The sequence below is a fragment of the Streptopelia decaocto genome, assembly GCF_964273445.1.
Source record: "Streptopelia decaocto genome assembly, chromosome: 3".
NCBI classification, from domain to species: Eukaryota; Metazoa; Chordata; class Aves; order Columbiformes; family Columbidae; genus Streptopelia; species Streptopelia decaocto.
The window spans coordinates 35,195,593-35,219,325 of NC_138656.1; the positions used below are offsets into that span (position 1 = coordinate 35,195,593).

Genomic DNA, 23,733 nt, shown 5'->3' on the forward strand with positions numbered 1-23,733 from the left:
AATGAGAACACCCTTGGAGTGCATTAATAACAAAATTCATTACTGCAGCAGAGTACATTTGCCCTGTTCCAGATTCAACCCCAAAGGCTGTTAGCTCCTTGCTGACTCGAAGCGACGCTGAGCTCTCAGATGTAGAAGGCTGGGAGGAAGGCACCAGGGCCCAACAGCGTCGTCCAACGTTTGAGGAACAGCTGAAGACAAAGCAGCAGCAGCTGCCTCTCCCATTCATATTTCCCAAATCCTTATCACTGCCTTTTTCCTTGTGGAAATCTAAGCCAATATTTTAAAAATCACTTAAAAAAATGCTTATTTGAGTCCACTAAACCTCAGTGATACCTGTTTTAACATCACAGACATGCTAGCAGCTACTGGTGTACAGAAATAGAACTGCTGGCTGTTGATGTAGAATCCTTAAGGTACTTGCTACAAAAACCCCTGGAGAAATTTTGACTAAAATGAAACGTTAATGGACTTATCCAAGAGAAAACTGCATGAAAAGCAATGCAAATGTGATTGGTGAAGATACTGAAAGTGAAATTAATTCTTACAAATTTATTTTCAAGACTGTTATTTTGTACGGCTTCTAACTCCCTGTGGTTTTACAATTTAGACGACCAGCCTTTTCCTCCTACTTGGTCTTACAGTAAAACAAAAATTGAAGTGTTGGCCTCATTAGATAAAAGGCTTAACCACATGCTGAAAACCTCCTGCAGATATACTGAGTTACTGACAGTCAACTATCTAGTTGAAGCAGTAGGAAAAGGAGACGTACTCAAATTCAAATTCTCAGTACCAATAATAGAATTTCCTCCCGTTCCTCCTGAACACTTCAGCGCTTTTGAACTATCACAAGAGAACATATTTTCTTCATGTCCCTTTTACCACTAATATAAATATTCTATCCACTGTTACCCTGAGCAAATAGACAAAAAGCCCCTCTTCTCAGAATATACCTTGTACATCAAAGGTTGGCGGAAAGAGCTCTACCCTGTCACCTGCAGGTATCTGGAGTTCCTGTGATGGTCTATGTGACCAGGTTCCCTCACTCCCCAGCCAGGCCAGAAATCAGACTGTGTAGAAGCACTGTAGGAAGCAAAGTGTGGGAGCGATTCCACCTTGGATACCAAGAAGAAACCAGGTCTCATATTTGACCTTAATTCTGCCCAATCAGGGACTTCAGTCGGTTTCTTAGTGAGTATAAGCTAGCTGGCATCACAGATCTCCCAAATAAGACATGCTGCCTTACCAGCATTTAGTTTCCTCACACAAGTCACGCTTGTATATTCTAATAGTTAAGGTAAAGATGCTATTTTTTATTCTCTCTTTTGGGGAAAAACCCAAATGATACGGCCCTAACTTCTAAGTTATTTGGAGGTATTTAACAGTGTTTTAGAGTTTCTCAGTTTATTTTCAATAAACATATGGTAAACCAAGTCATTCCCTAGACACGAGATGGGGAAATCTGTCAAAGGTTCCCCAGTGGTACATATTTTTACACTGATTATAATTTGTAAAGTTCACACAGTTGTGTCATCTCTAGCCATCTGAGAAAGAACTGAATTTAATTGCAGACATTAGCTATTACACTTTATTTTATATTTCTTTAACATTAGAATACCACAGAAGCCCTTTCTAAAACCATATCCTTACAACATGGTTTATCATGACTATTAAATAAATGCAATTTAAAGAACATTAGATTAGGTACACTATAAAATTAAAATCTTGTGTGAAACAGCTCTGGAACTGCAGATGGACATGTGCAGCTGGTCCACCCCCCATCTGCCTGATTTAACTAACAACACATCTTGGTCTGGAAAAACCTAAAAGCCTCTGAAGTTTCACAAACTATATGGTGGTAAAAGGGGAGAGACACAAATGTCATTCAAAGCCCTACGAAGAAGTTGAATGGGGCTTTACGTATAACATGCACAGATTAATCTCACACCACTTGGAGAAGTAAAGGTCAAAGATTCCTGTGGCCTCTGTAAGTCTGCTGCAGCCTCTGGGCATGTGCTACGGCCTGAGTAATAAATACTTTAACAGGCTTTGCGAGGTTTGGTCTCAGAGGGAGAAGCGAGACTTTCAGGACGGTGCAAATGTTACTGGAATGACAAACTTACAGCAACGCCAAAGATGATTTCTTGATCCCCAAACTCATTTCTTAGTGTCATCTGCAACACATGGTACTACTCTGTGTGCACATGAAAAAGCAACCTGGGGACCATTCTACCTTTGTCTGCATGTGTAAACTGGGCAAACCAAATCATCAGCTGCGAGAACGTCATCCTCCCTTCTTGGTGTTATCTCCACCATTACGCTGCTGCCGCACTCCCGCCTCGAGTGGCAGCTGCAGCAAGCTCTCTCCCAGCTGTGTGTGACACACAAGTGTTCAACAGGGACAAGCAGAGTCCCATCTCGAGAGAGGGGCTTGTTGGGAATCACAAGACTCCCCCCAAAATATATGAATGGGGAGGTGAAATGCCCAAATTAAAATTATAAAGCCACTAGGATCCTGCAGCTCCTTCCCTGAACTCTAGCAGCCTGCATATAAATTTATGTATGTAGATAAGCTAACAGTGTTATCAAATTCCTGAGCTCTAATTTAAAGATTTTTCAGTGGTATTCCAAAGAAACATGAGAAACAATAATACTCATAAATAATAAACTACAGTCAAATATATAACCATATCAATATTTTGCTGTACATTTTCTCTATTTTTAGAAAACATCTAAATGTCTGCATTATATTGTACATTTGTTTCTGCCAAGATTCTGCTTGAAAGGCAAAATTTAATACAGTTACTTAATACCAGCCAAACCTTTATCTAAACATTGCAATTTTCACGGTGGAGGAGGAGCCAAATATTTAATTTAGACTTTCAACCATTGAAGAAAAAGCAGACAAAATCATGTCAATTCATATTTAAATGAATGACAGTCACTCATATATTTGCTAGAAGAGACAGCAGTGTACATGCTAATAATTTAAGTCATTAATTTAGCTTGTGCTAGAAGATGACAACCTTCTCTTCACTCTGTGCTAAATGAATAATGAATGATACACTCCCAGGGCAACTTTAATTTTTAAAGCCAATACTAATAGTTACTCACCCATGCCTGATACTTACAGGTAATCATGATGATACAGAATGATACCTTTATCAAAGTATTCATAAAATAAACCAAATGAACCATTCAGCCCTTCTGTACCACAGACACAGTGCTTACAGCAGAATTCTGCTCAGTTTTATGGTGATGCTTCACTGTCTTGGGATAAAACAGCCATGGGTTTGCAACCGTGGTATCACTCAGCCCTCATGGTCCCCCCACCTTCTGCAGGTTTCCACAGGTACCCAGTAGAAGCTTGTTCCTCCCATTAATTCACAGATTCTTCAACCAATCTTCCCAAACCAGGCAAAACAAAGAAGGGAACGTGCCTTCGCAAACACACACTGGTGACAGCTGGCAATCTCCTCAGATGGCTCCACATGCTCCTCCTTGGAGGAGCACCTACAAACACTAAGCTGGAGCATCCCAAACCAGCCCAGGCCGCAGGACTGCTTGCTTCAGCCACCCATCAGCTCCCAACATTAGCTTGACAGCGCAGCAAAAGAAACCGACACTTGTTTTGTGTCTTAAAGAAGAATTCAAACAGATTAGGCCTCAATTGTGGGATCCAATTGTAAAGAAAAATTTTTGTTTGCAAAATGCACTGTTCCATGTAGCGGTTCTGAAAATAACAGTGAAGACAATGTAAAGCAGGGAGAACGCCTCAGGACAACCTGGGTGTATTCTAACATCCCCACACAACAGAAAAACATTGAGGTGATAACAACAATGGGACAGGCAGGGCTGGTACATTCAGAAAACCTTGGAAGTGGCAGGATTAACCCTTAGTAGCAGTGTGACAAGGGACAGATGTGTGAAGATGATAGAACTCAGATCTCCCTCAAACAGTTATCATGGGGGTGGCCGAGATGATGTGGAAAAGGCAAGTATGGTTAGGAACTTTAGACATAGGCTTGCTATACTCCACCTTATACAAGTAAGCTATCAGCTTATTTTTCCAAAATTAATACTTTGCCACGAAGCTCCCCTAGCAGGTGCTGGTTCAGAGGAGCTGCTTTGCTCCACAGTGGCAGCTCTCTGCAGCAGAGGGCTCAGCCATCATAGCAAACCCATGTCTCAAACTTAGTGCTCGTGGCAACAACCCGTTACATGAGCCCGACCACTCGCAAATTAGTGATGGCTTTTGACTCCCTAGCAGTCCAACAAACAGGCATGAGAAATCATCTCGTACCTGAACGTCTTCTCCATTATCGAGAATTTTCCCAATTTACCTATAGACTATTATGGCCTTTGAAAGTAAAAGAAATTAAATGCTTACTGGAACCCAAACCCCAAAGATGCTCCCCTTCAAATTGTGGATCCAGGTGGACACTCTTGCTGCAACATGGAGATGACATTCAGTAGACATGCAAGAAGAACTGCCATTGAGATAAAGGAAAGTTTTGTCTTTGAAAGGATATTCCACAATGATGTTGTTGTTCTGGCATTTGACCTAAAAGGGGCAGCAGATTGTCCCATTTAAGAAATTCAGGCCAACACTTGCTTATATTGTTGGCAAACCTTCAACTAAAATGCTGGGAATTAAAACCTTCCACTTCAATGAGTCCAGGCTGCTCAGGCTGTCGGTGTTTTCAACCTTGTCTATATACTGCTTTAAAGACAAACAGTATTATGCTTAAACTAACTAGTGAGATTTCTTTTTCTGCTGATATATCAAAGTAATACAAGAAAACTGTACAGATAATGTAACTGAACCAACCATAGAATTTTTATCAAATCCATCGATTATTAAAATCATACCGAATACGCTTCTAGAATTCTTAGTTTTCAGACCCTACCTGACACTGAAGGACTAGTCATATCGTATTTTATTTTACCAAACTAAAAAGAGCTCATGAGCAGTGATCATGTGCCATTCTCGGGAAGAAATATTTTAGACTTCAGCCTGGGTAAGTGACATCAGAAGATACAGCTTTCCATGCCCATTAAATCTGAGGCTAACAAATGACCAGACTTGCAAAAAAGAAGTCACTGGTGGAGAATTTCTTACATCCATCTCTACTGGAAATGGATTACACAGAAGCCAAATATATTCTCCTTTCTATTTTAAGAAGATTACATATACTATGATCTATAAAACACTGCCAGCAAGCACAAAAGCACAAGCTGACATTTTTAGATGCAGATTCAACACAAAGAACAGTTATTTGTCCTTCCGTTTTTTTTTTTTTTTTCATCAAGTCAGCAAAATATACCATAAGTACATTACATGCTTGACATGCGAAACTAGCAATCTCAGTCAAGAAGGATTAGAGAAATTAATGGTAAAGTCCATTCCATGACGAGTTACTAGAAAGGGTTCCCAATAATGGGATTCCTGCTCAGAAAACCTCTCACGTATTGGTTGATAAATATTCTCAGTTCATAGTAGGAAGAACATTCTACACACTCCTTTTCTTGACATATTTACCTTCTCTTCATGATGTTTCAACATATACTTATGGACAGCACTAAATTTTAGAGGGAAGGATCGGTATTATTTCTTAACAAGCCATCTTTAAATTGGAAGCAAGTCAGCAGAATCAAAAAACCAATTGATTGCTGGAAGCAGAAAATTATTAAAAGAAAGACATGAAAATCTGAACTGCTGCATTTGCTTTTCCAGCTCCTTCAGTCAGAAGACAAAAAAAGATGATTTAGTGATTAAAAATCCCCAAATCCTCAGTTCTGGAAACGAGAGTGGTTGAAGACAGAGAGAAACAGATGGCAAGTAGGTTGTGCAATCTGTACCAGCTCCAGCACCTCCCAGAGGCAGGAGGTTCTGGGGGGCACACCGGGGCTCCTGTGTGTGCCAATGTGGGGACTGTCCCTTCTAACAGCAAACGTATCCAGCACTGATTTATTCGGTCAAATGACTAACAACCAGGCCCTCTCAGATGTGTATCCTGCCGTGTGAGCCACAATGGAAACGCAACATTCCACAGAAGGTGACAGTCAGACCTCAGTGATAGCAGCATTTCTAAAGATGAGAAGCTATCATTTTGCAGTGCAAAAACTGACGATAAAAGCAACCATAGAGCAACACTGTGAATCACTCAGAAGTGCTCCAAGATGATTTGAACTTTGGAACAGTCAGAAAAGGCCAAAGAAACATTAGGAAGGTAAAGGTAAGTAGTTTTGGCTGCTAAAATCATACAAAGCTGCATTGTATTTACCCAGAATCTTCAGTTTTTCTTTGCTAAAAGGGGAATATTTAAAGGGAAAACTGATGTAGCAGAATGGTTACTGGTTGTTACTAAGTAGAATGGGAAAAAGACTGCCGGTCTACATTTTATTCTTCTCCAACATCTATGGCCCAACCAGCAATGGGGATAATAGGACAATAATACAAGGTTTCACAATGCAAAACTGTCTTGTAACTCTGGACTACACCAAAATCATCAAGGAAGAAAACCAGCTAGCAATTAGCCTTAGAGAGAATTTGTGTTTATTATCTCCTTTATAACCATTTTACAAAGGTAGTTACCTAGAGGCTGGCCTACGGTTACTGAAAGAAACTGCCATTTATGATTATCTGTCTGTTTCCTCAAAAAGTCAGCTGATCTCTGGCAGGTGCGCAGAACCACCTCATACAGCACTATACTGCTACCCTCACACGGCCCCATGGCATCACAGCTGAGATGGGATATTCAGACACTTTTCCATTTGTTTGCTAACTGCTCTGCTAGACTGCAAGTGTTTGACAAGAACTGTCAAATACAGAGTTTCTCAGAGGAGGCTGAAGACCTCAAAGTCTGACATGGACAGCTCCAGGACATTCATTTGTAATTTCTCATCATCTTCAGCATACTGGCTCACCTCTGATGCCTGTGCTAATGGACAAACTAGCCATCATAAAATAACCAACATATAGAAACATGTTTTTTGTATATAGCACCAACAGATACCACTAGTCAAAAATCTTCAACCATCTCTACATAGTTAGGGCTCTCATCACAAAAAATAATTCCCAAATTTTTCACCTCCTGAAACTTATTCTTCCTGAGAGAAGCCAAAGCCTTCTCTCCTAACCGGTTAGCCTCCAGTGGGGAATCCATTGAGGAACCTGGTCCTTATTCAATGGGTAAAGCAGCGCAGAAGCATATAGAATATAGATTATTGAGCAGCAATCACCTTTTTGATCAGTAGACAGTTACCAATGAAGTGACAAGAGTATGCAAAGTTACCAGCTTCTTTGTGTCATACAAAAAAATTTCCTTGTAAATAGTACAGTAGAACAGAATATATACGTATAAACATTAATCTATAAATGATCAAATAGATGGTATGTTCTTACTCTGGACTGCAGCACCCATTCAGATAAAAATACAGAACTGATTTTTTTTCACTTCTATATTCATCATACGTAAGCATAAGTGAAGGTCAGGGATGATAAAAGTGATTACCTCAGTCGGTTGGTATAGGTATCTACACAGGTCTTCATTTTAGCCAACAAAGTCCCAACAGAAGCTTGTGACTCCAGTTGTTCTTCCTCCTCCTCACTACTTTCTCCTGACAGAGGAAGCAGCAACGGTACCATCGAGGTGCAGGATGCAATAGCACGGAGTAATTCTAGCAGGGCTCGGTAAAGTGGAACGTGTCGGGCCATATCCAAAACTAAGAGAGAAAAATAATTTACACAGATTACTAAAACTGAAGACCCTTCCACTCTTAGTACAGGTGTTTTAAGTAGAAAAGCTAGATTTTAATAATTACTGAAATATTAATGACACTTAACGATAAAATACAGCATCTTGTAATAGCCATTTATAATTTATGTTTTAATGGACTTGTCCAGAAAATATAGGATAAGATACCTGGAAAACAAAGGTTAGCAAAAGACACAAGAGGACGTAAGTGCTAACAAGGTATGGAACAGGATTACTGCATACTATATTCATTTCTAGTAGATCAATATATAAATCCTGGCTCAAGTTGTATGTTTACAGTAATCACAAATATCTATGGAGGAAAAATTATAACCTATGGCATAGCATGGCAGCATTTGCTGATTCTAATAGCATAAGTATTAATAAAGACAGACTTACATATTGCCCACTTTATTTATATTTATCTTTTCCTATGGGAAAATTTATCTGCATTATTGCAGGAATAGTTGCAGTCATGAAATAAATGAAGTTATCTAGTAAGAAGTCTAGCTTTGCTTCTTTGCACAGAGAAAGTATTGTTTTAAAAATCATTATGCATTCTTCAGAGCATGCGAAGGCTTTGAAGTAGACACAAATTTTAGCTGTGTGCGTATGAACCACACAACAATGAGGATGAGTAAGACTATAAACTAGCCGGGCAAACCTCGCTATCTTAGTGCTGCTCAGTGTGATACATACATATTATAGAGGTAACCGTGGGTAGACTATAGATATGGGCTCCTCTGGCTAGAAAAGGCAGGCGGAGACACACAATTCTAATGGATTCTCTAGCATCACATTGTTTATTTTTCTTTTCCACTGACTTTGTATCATTAATAGAAATCCTGAAAACATAGCAATACACAGATACTTTAACACAGCTGCTTCCTCTGTCCTTAGGACATGCTATTTTTAACTTAACTGCAGAAAAGTATTGCTCTAGTTCAAAGAATTCACAAATGATTGAGTTTATGATAAAATAAATTCATGCTTTTTTCCAGCAAAGAAACGCCAACAAACAAAAAGCCCCTGACAACCCGCATTAGGACAGAACAAAGCACAGAAGAACTCTCTAATGTTTCATTTAGCACATCTCACCCTCCAAGCTAAAGCAGATCAGAAACTTTCATCTCCTGTCACCAAACCCTTAGCTCTAAATACAACACGACGGGACAGTAAAAACAGACAAGCAAAATTCACCAAGCTGGATTTATCTCTAAGAGTTCTTTGATCAACAGCTTGCTATTCGTAATTTGAAACTATTACAATGGCACAAAGTCTTAGAACTGAGTGAAATTCTGTTGTTGACCAGGAAGAACATTTACTGAACCAAAGCCCAGTACCCATCAGGCCTCGCATCACGGCTCTAAAAATATCCTGTGTCAAAATATTCCATATTTAAAGCAAACTCCATTGAATTTAAACATTAGCATTAGAAAACCAGGTTCAATTATGTGTAATTTCTTACATTTTATATATTTTATATATATTTTTTAATACATATACATCCATTCCTTATGCTCAGTCTCTAGTGAACACTGGTTGCCCACAGAAAAATCTCCACAACGTGTAAAATGGCCTCAAAATAAACATGAATAGATATGATGATGTGTGAATTAAAAAAAGAAAGTGTCGGGGGAGAGCAGGGCAAAAGAAAGGGAGAAAGGGAGACCATGAAACCCCACAGTGTAATCCTTGCCAGAAACCACGTCCCAGTTGCAGTGCTAAAGATCAAACAGCTCCTCAATTTAATCCATAGCTGTTTATTATGACGATAGTGAGTGAAGGAGAGATATGACCTCTTAGATAACCACAGCATTTCACTACTGGAAAGCTTTTATTTATTTACTTATTTTAACCATGAAATTTTCATGAGGCCAGAATATATAATTTCAAATCCTTCAGTGCTTGCTTCCCCTCTCCTTTGCTAAATGGATAAATTCAAAATTACTGTCTGTCATGAGGGAAACTAAACTTTAAAATGAGAATGTTTTCTAGAAAGATAGGAGAGAATTTTGGGTTTTAGCAGGTTTAACTTGCTTGCACTGCTTTGCAATTGTTCCCATGTGAAACAAATGACATGTATGCATTTGGTATCAGTTTAAACAAAACAACTACCAATTTATTTTACCTTAATGCTAGGTGCTTTTAAATTAAATTTCTTAATACCATTATTTGTCTTTGACTGTTTTTGTCCAAGGCCTTTATTATACTTACTAAGGATTATGACTCACGCAAGCATGTTTGTCCAAAAAAGGCAGAATTGCCCCCATCCCCAATCTAAATCCTAAAAATGTTTATCAGTACTGGACAAGCATCAGAAAAACTTGCTGTAAAGAACTCAAAATTGCCAAATTACTGTTTATTACCTTTATTGGCAGTTTGTCTACTCCTTGTGCCTACTTTGCTTTCAATGGAAAGAGAATGCCAAACTGACCACAGCGTATGTTTTCTGCAGATACAACTCTGCTTTCTGAAATAGGTTAAGAAGACTCGAGCATTTTTTTAATCACTACATTTACAGGTAATTAGATGTTCCAAATTGGATGATGCTCAGTGTCTAAGACACAGTATGTAAGACACTTGGACTACAAGACACTATACCCTCCTGGCCCAGATCTACTGTTCCTTAACCTGTCCCTCTCCTGGTGTTCCTGGCTGCATCTGCAGATGTCCTGACAGCACCTTTCTGGACTGACCGTGGCTGAGCCAGTCCAGCAGCGTTCAAATGAGAACCTCAGTGGTCACGCTGTACCAGTCAGACTCCATCATCATCTTTACTGCTTTTAGTGTTTGCAGCATATTTAGGTAGTTGGGATTTATGACAGGGAGAGTGTTTCAGAAGTATAAATGATCCAGCTTTGTAAAAAAAATACTTAGATCCTGTAACAAAGTACTTTAAAGGAATCAAAATATTAAAACCACAAAAAAGAAAATACAAATCTGCAAATTAACAAGCCCTATTTCCATCAAATAGAAGCAGTGGAACCTTTTGCCTATCATCCTCACAGACAGGTATCTTACCAACAAAGGCACCAGCAATTCAGATTTTTAAGCAAATACTAACTTCAATGAAGAACACGTGTTAAAAGTAATCCACTGTTTTCTTAGAAGTATGCAATTCCTTGGGAACATACCCAACTTTTTTCTACCTGACTGAATTGGACAATACAGGTGTAGCATAACATTTTACTCAAATTAAATACAGTAGCTGTTTGTGTAGGAAAGAAAATACAAGACATCAAAAACCAGAAACAAGTACTTCTGCTTATAGCCAGAGCAATAATTTGAGTAGCATTAGCATATCTTAAATATGTCAGATTTTTTTAATGGGTACTTCAGTTGTATAAGAAGGCACTAACAACATTTGATTTATATGGGCATGCACATAAGCACCAAACTGCAAATATACAGCATTCCTAAGAAAATCAAAACAGGAGATTAAAATTCTTGGCTTTATAAAAATGACAGATGGATATATTATCCAGGATTCTCTGTTATTCCAAAATCAAAAACGTTATTAAATGATGACAAATATCCTTTCAAACAGCTCTGTTTGGTGCTCGCAGGCTCCCGCACCACCCTGCTGTCAGGCACACACACACACACACCACGTCCCCTCTGTCAGTCTTTGTGCTGTCGGTGCTCCTCGATTCTGTGGGGCAGTGAATTGCTGAGGAAGGGCCAACCCTCAGTACCAGGGATCAGTTCAGAAGCTCCCCCTTGTTGACTCTCAAACAGAACTGCCGCCCAAGAGAGGCTACCTGAACTTCTGCTACGGTTCTGAGCATTTCTTCAAATGACTACTATATGCCACATACGTACATCAAAAGCAAGGTAAAGATGATTTTATTACTGGACTCAGAGCAGGTATTTGTGCTCAGTTTTTATACTGCTTCCTTGACTGCCTTAACCAGGGCTGGTGGGACCGGCCCATCTGGTGATTACAGTGTTGTCTCAGAGAAGGCTCCAAAACCAGTGTCTGGAACCTGGTTTCTGCATCGCCTGACCCAGTCTGCTTCCCCCATGAGCTTACTATGTGCTTCCCAACTTATGTTCCATAAATACACATCAAGGTCTCACCTTTGGCTATACCAGCAGTTAAACAGATCCAACAGTGGAACATGAAGTAGAGCACAAGCTAAAAGCTGCTGCTGAACCTGGAGCGTGAGCAGGCAGCTGTGACAACCCAGGGTGAGGGAGCGGGGCTGGGAGGTGACAGAGAGCAGTGGGGCAACACCACGGGCTGGGCAGCAAGATGACAACAACAGTGCTCTTTGCGGTTGGAATTGCAGTGCTACCAGACAGACAGATAATTTAAAGGATAGTAACAGCAGCATCTTTATTACCACCTTTGTTTTATTAATTGCAGGACTTAGGAATCCTAGAAGGACAAGAGGACATATCCAAAAAACAGGCCAATGTCTTCTTGTCCTTGGTAATCAGCAAGGAAGTTTACTGTAGCCTTTCTGGATGACAGGCAGCATGCATATACACTCACAATTCACACCAGAAGTATGTCTCAGGTCTACATTTATTCTGTTGCATTTATGAAAAGCAGAGATCTCAGCAAGGTCACTGCCATTTACTAAGATAGGTAGGAATGGCAAACATCTGGAAAACATCTCCTGGTTTAGTGGCATAGAGTCTCAGCTGCCCCCTCTCATTCCTTTGGGTAATAAAGGTCAAGTTTTACTGGAATCACTACAGTGCAGTTAGCCTCCTGCCACACTATTTGCAATTTAGGAACCCACTTAAGGCTAAATAGGTAAAAAATAGCATATAAGAGAGATCTGGTTTTATGAAATGTCTAACAACAAGCAGTTCTGATTTGAGGGGGTGGGGGAAGGAAGAGGAGTCTTACTGAAGCTATTTTAAGAAATCTTGACTTTCAGAAGCTGCTGACTATCCCGTCATTTGAAAATGGGAGTCTTTCACAAGTGCCTAAAGGTCATGAGATATTAAGGCACTGATCACATTTTTGAAAGCTTCTACGCACAGCCTGCCGAGAAACAGCTGATTACCATGTGTGTGATTTCAAAAGATTTTGACTGCTTTCCACACATCCATTTATTCATCACCCATACATATCTATTTCTTACAAAGACCTAAGACTACCTCTTTGCAATTACAACCTTAATATAAAGAAAAAGCATAGGAGGGCAGGTAGTTTCATAGGATTAAGGTATCACCTTAAATAGCATATAAAGCACATACATATATATATCTGTAACACGATAATGGCCCAAGTGAGTCTAATACTCCTTTGCTTTCTTTTAATATTATGCAATATTCAAACAAAGAATAGCCAGGCCTAATGGCCCATTAAATAGATAGTACTGAACAGCCATAAATTTTTTTTTTGCAATTCATTTAACATCCTCAGTATAGCTTAACTGTCTATGAATAAGATTATAAAACATATTTCCATTGCAAAGGATATTTAAAACATATCACAAAGAATATGCACATCTATTTTAAAATAAAGGAAACCATTAATATAGCATATTCATTCTATCCCAAAATTTTTACACTTTGCAGCAGATTAAAGAACAAAATAGAGAAGAACAATTTGTAAGAATACAATGAGAAGGTCTGCTTTATTTGCATCTAATGTGAAGGCCTTCCCACTGTGATTCTCACTGTAACCAAACTAGGAATTTCTAGCCCTAAGAAGTGTACAAACCTGATGTAAAACAAAATGAAACAGACACTTGAGGAAAAAAACCCAAACACTTTTACATATATCACATTGGCAGATGCATATGCTCCTTGCTTCTGTGCTATGAGAAAAGCTGTAACAGATTCTCTCAATCTATCTCTTGTACGTAATTTCTTATTTACTAGACTCAAATAATTTAAGGAATTATTGAAGTTCAGTTATTTCAGAGGCATGACTATAATTTCTTATGCACACTTTTTCTTTTACTTCTGACTAATATACATGACTGACTTTCTGCCTATGTTGAAGGAAAAGAGGGGTGTGCTGGCAGCCATGGCAGAAGGTACCACTAGAAACTCTTTCTCCATTACAGCCTTTTAATTTGTTTTCTCAAAGAGATCTGCCACTGCAAATATGAAAGGGATGGTCATGAATGGACAATTAAAAGAAAATAACTGAAAAGAAGAAGGCATTCTTAGAGAGAATGCATTTATCTAAAAGGAGGAAATGTAATTTAAACAAAAACATTCTTGCAAATGGCTACAAGTGTGGCTTACATATAAGAGATCAGAAGAGGGGGAAAAAAAGCAGGTTAAAACCTGAAATGAACAAATTGACCTCTATAACCAAAGGTGAAGTTGAATTAGGATTTTATAATTCCATTTCAAGAGGCCTCCTTTTGCATGGGGTAGAGTTTCCAGGGATGCAAGAGACACCCTCAACTCTCATTTCTTTTTTTTTTTTTTTTGAATCTATTTTTCTCCTATTTAAATGAATCCTTGTATCTTCCTGGAAAGAAGAATGACTGTATTTTCTTAAATATTTGTCTAGAAGTAGTCATCTACTCCTGCCTCTGTTTTAAGCCATATGAAGGAAAACCACTGACGTATATAGAGCAGATATATTGTAAAACTGTTCCATTCACCACATGCCCTAATGCACAAAATTTACTATAGTGTATCCAAATCTCCCCTTCAAAAAACCCAAGAAAATACCTTTGTATTCCAAGACACCCATTTTTATTTCTATAGTAATACAGTTCAAAGAACATCGGTCTCATCAATTTAAGAAACTAAAAGTAAAATAAGACATTATCATCATGCTAGTTACTAAAAAGTTTTAAGTCCAATGTTAAATCACAACTGCAGTACCACACACACCTGCCACTACATTTTTCCTTTTTTTTTTTAAATTTTACCTTTTTTTTAAAACCTCAGAATAATTTAAAAACAGATCTTAAAATTCTGTGAAGTTTACACCATTTGTAAAACACGCTTAGTAATTACTGAGGACATTTTTTTGATGCCTCAGTATGTTATTCACAAACCGAAAACCCTTGATTAAATCACAGACTTCAGGATCTCATTATCATATTAAAGACACTCAGCAGCTACAAACAGCGCTGTTCAAAAAGCCACACAAAGGAAACACTCATTTTGTATTTTTAATTAAAACCTTCAGACACAGTCTTGTGCCACAGTTAACTGCCACGCACGAGTGAGACACATTGTTTTTCCAATAGGGCCACATGTCCTTTTGCTAAACATTTTAAAACTGGAGCCATTCCTCAGTCCCCTTTTACTGCATCTTTGCAAACATATGATCTATGAATGCAGTCCACGCTGCAGGCTATAGTGTCAGTTCCAAATACATCATGCTCTGCTGCCTCTTGATTTTCCATTTCAGAATCAACCCAGGGCAAGCCTCTTTTATAATAGGCCTAATTAACACCCTGTGTTCTGCTCCATTTTGATAGAAAAAAAGATTGCCTATCGAGTATTTCAAAATTGGATCTCTAAGAAAACATTAGCCTTCCAGCAAAAAAAAAAAAAACAAAAGCTTTCAAATATTGTCATCTTGTAATAATTTAATTAGCTTGTTTTTTTCTCCACTTTTATTTATAGGAATAACCCAAGCATTTTCACAGTACCATTCTGAGTATAAAAAATAAAGGCATCAGAAAAGACCAGTCCCCCTTTGCATAAGGAAGCAGAAGGAGGGGTTAAGCCTCCCTACAGGTCATGAGTTACAAATCCTGTGTCAAAGCAGTAAAACAATGCAACAATGCAAGGAGGGTGGGCCTCTGGATTCAATATGTACAGTGTGAGGCTCCAAGTTGATCAGTATTATTGTTCAGACATGGCCTTAAAATTTTGTTCATCTGATGTCAGCACTGAACTCACTAGCAGTCAAAAAAAAAAAAAAGTTAGAAAAGGTGAAGCAAAATTAGAAATTACTTAAGGAGACTGTATTCCATCTTCAGTGCCACTTCAACACCATGGGCATCCTTCCCCTTTCTCAAAGAGACAGGACAGAACTGGAGAAGGGACAAGCGAAAGGCGACTAAACAACTCAAGTCAAGAAATGAGCTGCTGTACTATGTAAAAGGAAATAAGCTAATACTTTGCAGCTTTGGGTTTCTTTTCAAATTAGGGGAGGTAAAAAAAAGTGAGCAGAATTGGACTGATCAATATATGAAAAGGACTGGGCACACTATTAGAAGAAACGGTGCTGCTTGTACAAGAACATACACTACCCAACACATTACTATGAAGTTTTGGTGAAGCTTAGCACTAAATGCTGAGGCAGTAAAAATACTTACAGGTTCAAAAGTAACTGGGTAAATTCATGTAACAACGGGCCATTAAGGGCTAATAAATGAAGAGACACCACCCCTTGCCACATACTAGCTAGCAATACCAGGGTGCCATCTGTATGTCAGCCCCATCCCAATAATCTCCCACAGGTATCTGTTATAGTCCACTATTAGTGATAAAGTAATGGGCTAACAGCCTTGGTCCCTCCTGGCACTTCTATTCTTGTAAGTGTATTCTAGGAAAATTGGAAAAAAAAATAACAGTTTAACTGCAATATAAAAGGAAAATTGTGATCAATTACAGAAGAAGAATGCATTGCTCAAGTTGATCGGTCAGTGATCTGGAGATGGAGTAGTAAGGTGGCTGAAGGGAGCAGACCACTGCCCTTAACTATTTCTGATTTGCTTATTTTTAAAGAACATTTGAGTTTGCTGAAGTTAAGTATTTTCAGGAAAATTTTGTTTACAAGTGAAATCAAACAATACTTCAAAACTTGTCACAAATGTACCTATGAATCCAAAAAAACCTCAGCCAGAAAAAGCATGAGGCATTATTTCATTAGGCTGGTGTGTACAGTTGAGTAAACAGACACAATTTCCTGTATTTTGAAAGGACGGGAAAAAGAAACACGAATGATATAAAAGACAGAAGAAACAAAGCAAGCTTTTAAAGCATAATGGACTACTAAACCAATGCGTGGCACCCAGTTTTGGAGATATACTATTTCCATGCCACACTCTAGTCCCTGGTAACGGAATCTGTTAGAGCAAGGGTGTCAAACTCATTTTCACTGGGGGCCACGTCAGCCCAGCAGTTGCCTTCAAAGGGCTGAATGTAATTTTAGGACTGTAAAATTGTAGGAGTAGTTATATTTATACAGTCCTAAAATTACATTCAGCCCTTTGAAAGGCAACCACCAGGCTGATGTGGCCTCAGGTGAAAATGAGTTTGGCATCCCTGCATTAGAGAGATCACTCTGCCATTAAATAGTGCCCCAAATATCATAAACTCTGAAAAGGTGGTTAGGTAACGAAGGCATGCTTCTTGGAGGCTACAGAACCATCTAAACAGGGGGTGAGGAATACATCAAGCAAGAATAATGAATGAAAACTAAAAATGCAAAATTGCATACACATTGGGTTTGTCTGAAAAACTGGCCCAGTAGGCATCAGCGTAGAAAGGCACTGGAAGCACTGGAAACTAACACTACCACAGGATCCAACCCCACTGCAATTTTTAAGAATCTCTCCTCTGAGAAATCACTGGTTTTATCCACTGACATCAGTTATTTTAAATAAAAAATGCATAAAATATGAAGAAATAGAATTAAAGCACAAAGCTATAACCAAATCATGTTTGTATACAAATCTAGAAAACAAGTGTAAGAAAGCATCAATGTAAAGCTACAGGATTGCTCTATGTTATCCAGTAAATGTACAGTGATATAAAGGCATAGATAAAAGAAAGATTAAAAAAAAAAGGTAAAGAAATAAACCTAATATTAAAGGTAAACTAGAAGTGTCAATCTTCCACTTAGCTAAGACAATAAAAATATTTTCTGTAGTGAAAAAAAGTACAAGATTTCAAAATTCTGCAGACAAAGTCTTTCTTGTAACAGTAAAAATAAAACCAGGTGCAAGCTTGCCTACCACCTCATGTTAAATGTCTCAAGTGGACAGCAGGACGACCATGAGCCAGCACTGTGCCCTCGTGGCCAGGAAGGCCAATGGCATCCTGGGGTGTGTTAGAAGGGAGGTGGTTAGTAGGTTGAGAGAGATTCTCCTTCCCCTCTACTCTGCCCTGGTGAGACCACACCTGGAATATTGTGTCCAGTTCTGGGCCCCTCAGTTCCAGAAGGACAGGGAACTGCTGGAGAGAGTCCAGCGCAGGGCAAGAAAGATGATTAAGGGAGTGGAGCATCTCCTGTATGAGGAAAGGCTGAGGGAGCTGGGGCTCTTTAGCTTGGAGAAGAGGAGACTGAGGGGTGACGACATTAATGTTTACAGATATATAAAGGGTGAGTGTCACGAGGATGGACCCAGGCTCTTCTTGGTGACAACCAATGACAGGACAAGGGGTAATGGGTACAAACTGGAACACAAAAAGGTTCCACTTAAATTTGAGAAAAAACTTCTTCTCAGTGAGGGTGACAGAGCACTGGAACAGGCTGCCCAGGGGGGTTGTGGAGTCTCCTACTCTGGAGGCATTCAAACCAGCCTGGACGCTTTCCTGTGTAACCTCATCTAGGTGTTCCTGCTCTGGCAGGGGGATTGGACTAGATGATCTTTTGAGGTCCCTTCCAATCCCTAACATTCTGTGATTCTGTGAAGTGCAGGCACTCCACAGAGATAAAAGGAAAAGTATCACTAGTCTAAGAACATGAAGCAGGATTTTAAAAGAAGTTAATCTGGCTTTCATCATCCCTGCGCTGGTGGAGGGAATAGTGATTTCACTATTTTTGGCACAGGAGTGGGCAAGCAGCCACCTTGAAATGGCCCTCAGACTGAGCATTACCCCTTCCAGCCCATAAAACAGTCACTAGTATTTTAGAATAAGATGGGAATTGAAAATAAGATGGAAACCTGCCATTTCATTGCACATGCTGCAGAAATCAACGTGGAAATTCAAAATTAGATAATGATGTTGTGGGACGTTGGATGTTTTTAAACCATTACCTCAGCAGATGGAAAAATGCCAAGACTTAGGTGTTCTGTTCTGTCAACAGAGGATACCAACACTGTTACTGGAATGAAAGGATGTGCACTTTATGGCAAACTTTCCATATGTGTGAGCACACCTCGGGGGACAGGAATCTAATTTTCCCTAAATATCTAATTATTTTGCTTGGCCAAGATGGCAGAACCCCTGAGCATACGCAAAACAGAACCTTTATCACTTCAGCTCATTTTCTAGAGAAGAGTTGGTTATTTAAATATCAGGATGAGCTTTTGGTAAACAGGCAAAATGCAGGCTGAAGAGAAAAATTCAAGCCTGATAGTCTCCCTGAGTCTAAGGTAACACCTTGCACTCACTGCATATTGAAACTGCTTTAGAGTGCAAATAGCTACGTGGTAAATTTATCAGCCAGTTTAACTGAGCACCTCATTATGATGGGGAGAATCACCTCCATGCCCCAGGGTTGTGGAACAGGAAAATTTTCACTTTCCATGCAACCTCATGCAAGTTCCTGCATCACTTCTTAAAATGTACCATCCTTCATTATACCACATCATAACAATAAAGACAAACTCAAAAGAAAACAAAATATTCTTCTGTTAAAGTGCAGTACTATCTTGAAGCTGTCCTCTAGAAAGGACAAGGATATAAATACTATTCAAAAAGCTAGAGTTTTTGTGTTGGAATAATCTACCACAGATTAACCCTTTTTCTAGACTGCTTCAGCTACAGAGATTCATTTTGTTTGACTTGTACCCAATACCATGAATACCTTGAGAGAACAATAAGAAAGGAAATACTATGAATGGGAAGTGTCTGCATAAGAGTATCAGAAATGCCAGACACATTTACAGTATGTTATTTTCAAAAACAGGAGAGAAAATAAGAATACGACAGAAACGAAAAACAAGCGAGACTGTTACTGCCCAGAATAATGAAGACCTATCACTTGACCAAATGAGACTTACAGCTGCTGAAAGCAAAAACTGCCCTCACCAAAATGTTCCAGTAAGTTGTTCTTCAAATGCCTGCTGAGCCACATGCCTCAGCTGACAAAACTCTTCCCTGAAAGTATGATGAGCTCGCTTTTAGGAATGGCAAAGTAAAAATGTCTAGAACTAATCCTGGTAATCTGGTATGTACGTAAACAGAAAGAATGGGACTGCTAGTTTGTTTGGTCAAGAAATTCTTAGCAGTTTATCCAGTTGTGCTGCCACTAACTGACAAAGCCACTAACATAGAAAAAGACAAAAAAACCTGAAAAGGCAGTACTTACAGTCCTTTCAGGAGTCTCTTGTGTGTACCAATAAAACATCTGTGCCCTGTATGTGGTTTCTGTATCTTTGGCAACAAGGAAGGCATGAGAGTTAGAAAAAAGGAAAGAAGACGACTGTACACTTCTGTGATATAATATGGAAATGTAGGAATTCTAGTATTGTGTCACATTCCCCTCTGATGTCCTATTCTCTTAGCAAAAAGGACTGAGTCTGTCGGTAATGAGAGGCATCAGTTTTAAAATTCATTCTTAATGCCTCCGGTAAAACCTGTGAATGTCTGTAGCACGTGGTGCTGCACAGCAATCTATTCCAGACATCCGGCACTCATATTTCCAACCGTGATTACCAAGTCTAAATGAAACCACTTGAGATGTACTGTCTGACTAAACTAAAGTAAGAAAACATGGGAGGCCCGGTAATATTTACTCTGGAAATTCTGAAAGATGCAATGTGGCATGTCAAATTTTAAAGGGCCTGCTGAATGTCTTCACCAATTACCCTCAGAAGGAAAACCAGTCTAGTATTTACAGACTCCCAGTTTTGTCCTACAAACGGGGATAGAGATACCAGAGTTGGTTTCCAATCAATGAAGTGAAAGAAAGAACTGGATTAAATGCTCATGGGCCTTAGCAATGAGATAAACGGACCACGAAAGGTTAAGAACAAGCTCCCTCCACTTTAAACAAGGCAAAAAACTTTACTGCCTGTGCTTGAACAATCACTTCAGTGATCTGTACTGTTTTCTGTAAATGAAACAGATGTCACAAGATGGTGACAGTCTATTGGTAGAGAGAATTTCATTGAACACCTCTGGCCAAAACCAAACACTTTTGAAGACAACAGTACTTACCTTCTATTTCTCAAGTGAGTAATTCAAAATAAACATACAGAAAGTAACTTTATGAAGGAAATGAACACCAGCTGCATCTCATGTATGACTGGTTAGTTTCTACACATCCTTCTATCAGGGATCAGCATCTAACTGCATTTCTCCTGAAAGCTTATTAAAAAAGATAACTCATCTGTGGTAGTCAGGAGGGCAAACACCACAGTTTACTTTCCTTTTCCATAAAACATATTACACAGTGGAGCGCAAGGCATCAAGATTTGTCAAAAAAGTGTATCTCCTGCTGGTACCAGAAGAATGATGTCTATGTGGATTGAAAGGGGAATAGCAAAAAAATTACAGGTTCTTGGCAAGCACATACAGGTACATATGCAGTCTGTTGCTCATGCTTTCAAGACAGTCATACTACCCTGTAACTGCAGCGGTCCAGAACTTCATGGTAGTCTCCAGATGAGAAAAAAATCTTGTGTACTTATTTATGCTTTCAGGATTGTTCTATATGGCACCTATGGCTTAGTCAATATTTGGAAAAATTTCTGTTATATAACGCTCATAAAAACAGACAAAAAACCCCCACCCCACTCTTGATGCCGGAGTACTGTTTTCTGTGAAGTACTCTGCATTATTTAGGCAGCAGGACAAAGAATATGTAGGTGAGAAACAGGAGAAGGAAGAAAAAGGTGAGATGCAAGAAGCCTCACTGAAATCTAGCCCTTAGCCCTCCTATTTCTCACCTGATGATTTCATGACTATCTTTCTTGCAAAACTCCCTTCCTTCTGGAAAATCTAACATGCACTTTAATTCACTGTGATCAAGTGAGTGGGGCTAGAGGTTGCAAGCTAGTCTGAAGCAAGCTCTGCACATGCAGCTGCAAAATCCACCACCAGCTGTGTAAATCAATGAAGAGCTCTCCAGTTAATGGATTTATGTTAAAAAGCCATATAAAACAACATGCAGTACAGAAACAGATAAAGATTAAAGCAGAAAGTTACAGTCTCTAATATCTTCTAATAATTTGTTGTAAAAATATTTCTATTAGCTCTTTGAAGTATAGTTCAGTCCTTAAGGACTAAGTGCTTTATTTGCCATGCAATCCAGTATCCAAGTACAAACCAAATCTAAGCTGCTTCATACCTTGTAACTAGGTTTTTAATTCTCAAAGATATCAATGCCATAATGTTGCAATACATACTTTATAATTACTCCCTATAAATTATAACAGATTTCTGCAACACAGTAGAGCTAGAAGTAAAAATTTACAATTATTTCATAAATCTTTTTATATTATTAACCACTCAAACAGATAAATGGTTTTGACATTAAAAAATTATGTTATTAAAGTTATATTCCAAAGGCACTATCTGCTAGGAAATGCTTTGAAAATATAATAAGCATAGTCATGTTCTTTTGCAATAGAGAATAAGAAATTTCATGAGATGATAATTTCCCCCTCTTATTCCAAGACTATTTCCAACTAACAGTGACAGATCAGAGGAAAGAGATGTGGCAAAGGTGCTGGGATGGGGGTGTATTCCAGGTTTGTTTCTTTCTTATAAGGCAAGATGGTTTATGGGCTTTGGAGAAAGAGGACCTTGCTTCAATACTGATGTTCTCTGAAAGCTGCCCTCGTGGACTAGGTTCTCACTGCTCTGCTTCCCTTTGCTTGCTCGGTAAGGAGCCAATATTCACTTAACGGACTCACTGAATACAACAAAATGTATGAACCTGTCAGCTCAAAAACCTGGTACTTGGAAGCCCTAATACTCCACAGCCATATAGCCTACACTCAAACCAAGGTGAAGGAATAATCCCAGATACCTGCTGTCTTTGACAAAGCGCCTCCTGAGCTGCAGAGAACAGCACCGAATCATGACCGAAGCACTTTAAAAGTTACTAATTGCTTCTTAAAGTTACAATACCCATACGAGAGATTATTTTTGACACCAGTGAAGAAGTGAAAAATGAAGATTGCCTGAGGTCGCACGTAAGGCTAGAGACTGAAAAAGAAAAAAGCCTCTCAACTTTTTTCCATCATTCTGCCATCTCCAGAAGGTCACTGCACACAGGTGGGGCTGAAAGCCTCACCTCTAACTCCAGAACACTCATCAGTCACCACCTTCTCAGTTGCTTCAGTTCATCAAGAGAGTGATTAAAAAAATTCCCTCAAAAGCAATATGTGATATGTCACTCAACACCCTCTAAAGGCAGGTTGGCTCAGTTTTTCCTGAACTATTACTCAACTGTCAAACTTACGACTTTTTGTGACAAAATAGTGGTGTGCATTTTGACCATATTCACTGACAATAAAGCAGTGGTTGATCTTGACTGGTGCCAAGTGAGGCTGGTGTCAAAAGGGGTCTGGCAGAAGAACCAGTTCCACTTTGTGTCCATTTAACTGATTTCTAAACACAGAACTACTTTATAGCAAGTGTGAGAGACCAGGACAAGTACATTTCTGTTAAGTGACGACTGACAGGTGGGAACAAACTAAAGGTACTTCTGGAATTAAGTATGAGAGAATTCTGGATTTTTCCAAGGATATTCTAGGTCAGTAACTAAGTTACAAAATCAAGAAAAAAATCCCGACAACAGTCAAAAGGCATTGAAGTTCTTCAATCAGAAGGAGAAACAAGATGTAGACATATAGTTGAAGTGTCAAAAGCATCAAGCCAATGCCGAGATGAAACACATGAAAGAGGTGTGAATGAGAACAGTAAGAAATCTAAAAGTAAGTTGTATTGCTATAGATGAAGGATCTGAATTTTTACTCTTTTTTTCAACAGAAGAGTAAAAAAAATACCGTGAAACACTGCTGACTTAAGGGCATCACACAGCAATCTATATCATTAAAAAAATCAGCTAACAGCTCCCACAAAGAATACAGTAGCTGTGTTTAGTTCTCAGGAGAGGGAA

At 38.9% G+C, this 23,733-nt stretch overlaps 1 protein-coding gene across 7 annotated transcripts in view; it reads right to left on the reverse strand.

The window, feature by feature from the left end:
• BIRC6 (baculoviral IAP repeat containing 6) overlaps positions 1-23,733 on the reverse strand; it is a 183,831-nt gene that overhangs the window by 16,019 nt on the left and 144,079 nt on the right. For all 7 annotated transcript variants that reach the window (XM_082047541.1, XM_082047537.1, XM_082047538.1 and 4 more), the window contains one exon: positions 7,518-7,728. In XM_082047541.1, coding sequence (XP_081903667.1) covers positions 7,518-7,728 — 211 coding nt within the window. The remainder of the gene's footprint in view (positions 1-7,517; positions 7,729-23,733) is intronic.